The sequence below is a fragment of the Limulus polyphemus genome, unplaced genomic scaffold, assembly GCF_000517525.1.
Source record: "Limulus polyphemus unplaced genomic scaffold, Limulus_polyphemus-2.1.2 Scaffold502, whole genome shotgun sequence".
Classification (NCBI taxonomy): Eukaryota; Metazoa; Arthropoda; class Merostomata; order Xiphosura; family Limulidae; genus Limulus; species Limulus polyphemus.
The window spans coordinates 243,107-250,130 of NW_013666112.1; the positions used below are offsets into that span (position 1 = coordinate 243,107).

Consider the following 7,024-nt stretch of genomic DNA (forward strand, 5'->3'; position numbering starts at 1 on the left):
CTTAAAAATGGTGCCAGTAGTAGCCAGTAGTCGTAGGGTTAAAGGTAGTTTTAAATGGATGATTTTTATGGCTGCCATTTTCTTTCATCACAATCCCTACTATTAAGTCCTACTGTACTTAATGATACATACATGTGATTTTTCTGGTTCAGTTGTTTTGTGCAGCACTGGATGAAAAGTTGTAATTTTTGTGTGGCTTGGATACAGAATCAAAGATGTCGTCAATAAGTACTACACAGGAGAATTTTTGTTCTGAGGAGAACAATTTACTCTTCTTAGTAATTTAGGGAGTGCAATTTATAGCTTTCCTTGTATTCTTTAAAATGAAAGACTGTTAATTATATTGATTCTCTGTATTTGTAATAGTTTTCAGTGTTTATAATTTTTTGTGAAAGTTCTGTTCAGTTTTTATACTTGAATACAACAAAGAAATGACTATAAAAAGTCATTTAAAAAATGACTTTTCTACAAGTAATTATTAGTCATAAAAACTATTTTTGTCGCTTTTTTAAATAAAAGAATAACAATATTCCAAAGTATCTCTGTCTCGAAATATGCTTTTTTAGGTAAAGGAACAGGAACAAAAATAAGTCATAAAAACTTAACTATATGTGAAGGAATAAATTTGGTTTCTTAAAGATAGTACCAAAGCTGTTTGCAGTTTTGTGACTGACGGAAAGAATTTAAAAAAATTATGTTGTAAAAATAATATAGGAAGTGATAATAACTAGCACAGTTTTCTATAGATTTCCTTCCCTTTACTAACTTAGAGATTAGTATTCCTCAACAGTGATTACTGTTCAAAGATTTTTGTTAGTGTGAAAGAACACTGGAATCAGTGTTGAAATAAGGATTTTGTTTTACCTAACATATTAATTAATCCTTTCTAAACCAAGAACACCTTTCAAGTGTCAAGTACAAATCTACATATCAAATTTCAAAATATAAGTAAAAATAATAATTTTAACTATTTCAACAATTTGTATACTCAAAAGTATAATAAGCTCATAAGCTGGCAAAGAAATGTAAAAAAAAACCTCTCAAAACTTACATTTCTGCACAGATCCAAAGAGTTGTCTGTAAACAACATACTTATTGATTTATTTAGAATTTTTCTGCCCATTCTAAAACATAGTATTATATTTGCTAAATATAATGTGCTTCCTTACTCAAGTATTAATTAATTAATTGCACAGTATGGCAGCCCTTCATTGTAGTACATTTTTTTCCTATTTAAACTTCAGTTTTGTTTTAATTGCAAGATAGATATTGATATTATTATAATATTTCTTTGTTGGGAATAGAAAAAGTATATATTGGGAATTCCTTTCAATAATGAATGTTTCGGTTACAAATGATCCCATTAAAAGATTTTAATTATCATTTTAATGTGAAAAGTTACTAAGAAAAAATTTTTTTTGGATACTTGATTGACAATTTTCCAAATGCCAGTCATTATTTCAGACACTGATTCCAGTATAAGGATTTTCCTTCATGTTAAACAGAATAATAAAATCTTTGCTTAAATACTTTCTAAAGTTGAATCCCTTTTCAAATGGGGCAAACAAGTGTTTAAGAAATGTCTATCATCTCAAAGAATGTGAGAATAGATTCTAAAAACCATACTGGCCCAAGAATGTTATTTCCTTTTACACAAAGTGTCAATTGTTTAGTGCATGGCTAGCAAAGTTCATCACTGAAATAAAATAATAGAGCTTTCCAAAGTGGGATTTTTCCTTTCAGAGATCCTTTTCAAGGAATATATCGGCATTCTGGTTATCTTGTATTCTTCCTGGTGTGAACCATGCATTTCTGAACCAATTAAAGCTTTTGTTCATCAGTTTATATGCAAAGAAATTCAATTTTTTTCCACATAGTTTATTTGAATATAATTTTCAATTTTCAAATACTTGCTATAAAAATATATATTCATTTACACTTAATTCTTAAACTTGTTTTATCAGTGCTTCATTTTTTACACCATTCTTTTTTTTTCAGACTGTTTAATTCCAAAGTCTTATATAAAAAAAAAATTATTTCAACCATTGAGTAACATTGACTGCCATCACTTACTAAGCTTCAACTTACATGGTTGCTTATATTCAGTTCTTGTATTTTCGTATTTAAACTTCATGTTACTTTATGCTTATGGTTCATTAATCCTTCACTTTTGATGTTTTCCAGGTAATTGTAGAAGACTGCAAAGCTTAATTTCCTGTCTATTTGCTCTTTGCCACAAACAAACTGAGTGTGATAATATCATAACATTGTTAATTAAAATACATGAAAGTTATTACTGATGTGTTTATATTTTTTATAAGCTAAATCTTGGATCCATTTGGTGCTTTTATTACATTTAATTATTTTAAAATTGAAAGTATACAATTACTGTATTTCATATTTAATGAGTAGATAAATCCAAGTCTGCAGAAGAGAATACAGAAGAACAAAGTGATGTTGAAGTAGTTAGTGAAGAAGAAGAAGAAGAAGAGTTGAAAGCTTCAGAAGGAGAAATTTCACCTAGTGAAAAATCGGCTTCTGGAAGCAACACTAGCAACTCTAGTGATTCTGAAGGTAATCAGTTAAACTGTTATCTTTTCTTCTGCTTTCCAACACACATCATTCTCAATACAGTTGTCATTTAGTTACATTAACTACAGAATTATGTTGTATTTTGAATGAACTATAATCTCTTCATGATAGGTGAAATACATGGTTCATGCCAGATTTTTATGTTTAAAAGAAAGTACATAATCTTTCAATAAAAACTTGCAGCTCTTTCATGAAAATTGGGATTATTAGAACTACAATTCAAAGTTAGAATAATTATTTTCTTATAGCTCATTTTAAAAAACAGCAATATTTCAGAAACATAATTTACTTATTAATAGGTACAAGAACAGAGGAATGCATGGTTAAAAAAATCCAATGTAAAAAAAGTATTTTTGCATAGTTATTTTCATTAGCTGTTAGTGATTATATAACTACAGTGATAAATTTTTTACAGCTAGCCACTCAACAAAAATGAGAAATGATTTTTGTTTGATTAATAAATTGTGATTGTAGTATTTTAATTGAAAGCCTTGTGTATTTCTATTGAAATGATAAAAAATATTACTTTATTTTAATATAGCTCTTATTAATGAATTGAACTTGAAATTACACCTGACTAGATGCTTGTATTATCACATTAAATTGAAAATTTGACTTATAGAAAGCAGTACAGAGAGTGAAGGAGAAGGAAAACAGTCTGAAGATGAAGATGAACAAGATAAAAAATCTGGTAATTCATTTAGATTTTAAATGTAACATTTTGTTGGTAATTCATTTTAAAAACACATTCTTCTTGTATTTAGTATCAATATATGTTAAAATGAATTGAAATTTTTATGTATCTGGTTTTTGCTGTTAAAAGCATCTCATAAGTAGTTGTATTTAAAGTTACTTCTGGTAAAATTGACAATAATCTCTGACTAAGGTAATTTAATTATTTTTAGAAATTTAGTACTTTTTGCATGTGTAGATGATAACAATACAGATATATTACATTAGAATTTATCTGTATTTAGTCATAAAAATCAAGGATTGACATTTGATGGTCCTATGGTTCTTAATAGGTATGATGAGCTTGATACATTTCTTCACATGTAGTCAAGTTACAGGCTATTTTGACATTCCTGATTTTCTACAATAACTCAGAAGTGTCATTAGTAACATTATATTATAGTTTAACCATTTTTATCCCAATATGTTGAGTTATTATAAAGACGAAATGATGACATCAAGATTTTAAAAATTGTGTGATCTATCCACTCAAATTATCTCCAAAATGAAATTACAGCTGAAATATTGAGATTTTTTTTTTATGGTGTAAGTTTTATTTCAGATTATGTAATTAATAAATATAAATTGTTAACCTTAATTTTCAATTTTTGGCACCTGTTGTAATTATTATTGAGATGGTGGTAGAGTTTGTTAAATTTCCCACTTGAGCAGATACAGCTTATCAGTGGAAGAAACCGAGCTGCAAATTTGTTAACTTTTCATACATTTGAGGCTTGTTTCTAACTCAAATAGTGTGAAAACTCTAAATCTTGAAATTGGCAATATCAAGAACTGAAAAATTCAACTTTCTGCATGTATTTTGTTTTAATGCTTACAATTTTCAAATGCATGATGCTGAGAAAATCATAAATATATTGTCTCAAACCTGGGATTATTTTCTTTCTCACAATCTATTTACCTTATAGCTCACTGCCTTTTGTGCATAGTTGCACTACATTAAAAAAATGTAAAATTTCTTATGACATATCCAGTGGTCTTGATGCTAAGTGGGATTTGTAAACTATTAATGATCTTCTATGTGTAAGCCATCGAAATTGACTAAATTAACAGAATGAGTTTTCCTTCCATCTTTTTTAATTTACTGAAGTGATTGACTTGGTAGTTATTTTTTTTTGTAAGAACTTAAGAATTTGGTAACTCGAGGTCATCATCAAGTTGACCAAAGCTGGGATTTTATTTTGGTCAAAAGTAAAGAATCATTACATGTTTTGAACAATTCTACATAAAACAGTAAGAGGAAGATACCAGATAGTTTTATGTATAAAATAGTGAAATAAATACTATCTATTTCTATTAGTTTAGTACTTTAAACAATTTCTTATTGCACTGTTTCTTTAAACAAAGTGGCCTAACTTGTGATGTCAGTAAGCCTACTATGGTATATGTGTGGGAAAACTGGTTTCCAAGCCAACAGATGTGTAGGTTATGAGTAACAAATGTAGTAAATAGCTATGCTTTCTAATGGTTTTTATTGTATTATATAACATAAATTGACCAAAAAAATCAAATTTCTACTTTAAAAGGTCCCATAGTAACCATGCCATGTTTGTTTGTATTTCAGATATTGTGACTTTTATGAGTTATTAATTAATCATTAATGCAGGGTCAATGGTGGCATTACACTCGCCAACAAGGCATTGATCCATTGGACTGTACATTTGGAACTATATGTAGTAATGTTTACTATAATTCTGAATTTACTGCATGTACCTATGAAATTTTGCAAGCTTTTAATAAACATCACAAGACTGTTGTACACAAAAAACTTGAATTTCCAAAACATATTTACCTACTCTTACACTACAGCTATTACTTGACTGACAGAGTTTCTTTAAGCATTGGTCTGATTTTTTCTCACTTGCTTCAGTCTTTTATATCCCATTTAATTGCCCTTTGTGATATATATCTTGTGACACTCTCCACCTACATCAATGCGCCCTCTATCCTGGTACTGTATAAAAGCACCCCATTCAGATAGTGTTATCACTTTTTCTCGTCAAAGCGTTCACTAACGTGGTTTCTCTGTATGCTATGTTTGTTGGAGATACTTTGAATGTTCTTAGTGCTACCTAGCTGATTTTTATAAAAAAATCAAATAAAATGAAAACATTTTTTTTTTATTGGCAAGCTGATTTGCAGTATGAATTCCCAGATTACTATTTCCAGAGGCAAATCAGGTCTTTCTTATCCCACCTCTGATATCTAGCATTGCACAACAATTGGGGTGGGGATCACTCTCATGTGAGACTTGTCAGTGAAATTATTTGTTGTGTTTCTCCGCAGGGCTCTGAGGCTGCTGTTGAGGGGGATCCTGGACATTCTGGAGAGAATTTTGATTCACTTTTTCCTGTGCCTTCTTTTATTCTATTGACTTTTCAGTCCCCCTGTTGGACAGTGGTAAGTTTACGGACTTACAACGCTGAAGTCCAGCGTTCAATTCCCTACAATGGACATAGCAGATGGCTCAACATTGTTTTGCTCTGTTCCAAACAATGGTTATCAGCACAGTCTTGAAAAGAAATATAAAAGTGGCTACTTTGGGATAATCTGCCTCTGATTCGTTTTCTTCAGTTGGTCCAGTTGGTGTGATGTTTTGAGTCTTTCCCCAGTTGCTTTTGAGCCTGCATCTTACTTGATGGCTGTAAGGTCTGGGAGGGAATATTTAGTTTTCTCTCCATCCACTGACATTATGGTTCATGAATTACATAACAGGACAGCTATGCCTTATCCACCACATTTGTTGGAACTACGTGATTTAGCCTACAACAGCAAGGTGGAAGCATATTCCAACTCTCATATAATACATCTGTTCCTCAAAATTAGGGGTTCTAAGGCAGAGTTTGTAGTTAACTTGAATAGATCAATGTCCCCTGGTGGGACAGCAGTAAATATACAGACTTACAACTCTCATATCCAACGTTTTTGTTTTCCTAACACAAAACTTTGTTGGAAGACTCTTAGGATCACCAATTTCATTGATTACGAGCTGGAACCATTTTTAGCATGTACATTGGTTCGATTTTCAGCTTCTACATTCATCCCTGTTGTTGTTGGTGTCTTGACTTTCATTGGCTCCTACACGAGGTTATAGTTCTGTCTCTATTTGAGGGTCTCATCATCAGCCCCTTGGTAGATTGGTACCCAGAATAGATTCTGTCCATATCCAAAGGTTCTGCTTCTTGGTTGGAATGCCCCCAGTGGTGTTAGTGATTATTGTATGCCTTCAGGGTCTGTGAAGGCTTGGCACCAAGAATTTCTGGATGTGTGGTAATCTTAGTGATGGATCCATGGACACTATAGGTCCTTGAGTCAGGATTAGTCTTTCAGTTCACATCTTCACCACCATTATCCACCCAACCTGTAGGGTTTGTGTCTTATGCATATACTCTGGTTTCAGAACTTAGTTTTCTATGGCTATCAGAATTTGGATGGTCTGGGGGTAGAGTGGGAGAGTCTATATCAATGCTTAGACTCTCCAAGGTTCATAAGTGACTCATTCCTCAATCTGAGTTGGCATTTTTTACAAGGATTGTAGATGTCCAAGTTTGATGTAGTTGGCTCCTATCTGCACTTTACCATAGTTGTGGTGTCCTGCCACTATCAGCATTTTTGTGCACAAGGGTCAGGTACTGCAGTTCAGGGTTTTTACCTTTGAACTAGTATCAGCACCAGATGGGTT

The 7,024-nt window shown here is 31.4% G+C and overlaps 1 protein-coding gene across 1 annotated transcript in view; it reads left to right on the forward strand.

The window, feature by feature from the left end:
• The window catches only part of LOC106458697 (cyclin-dependent kinase 11B-like), a 49,624-nt gene that overhangs the window by 21,413 nt on the left and 21,187 nt on the right, over positions 1–7,024 (forward strand). The window contains exons 8-9 of the mRNA XM_022384971.1: positions 2,413–2,574; positions 3,215–3,283. Coding sequence (XP_022240679.1) covers positions 2,413–2,574; positions 3,215–3,283 — 231 coding nt within the window. The remainder of the gene's footprint in view (positions 1–2,412; positions 2,575–3,214; positions 3,284–7,024) is intronic.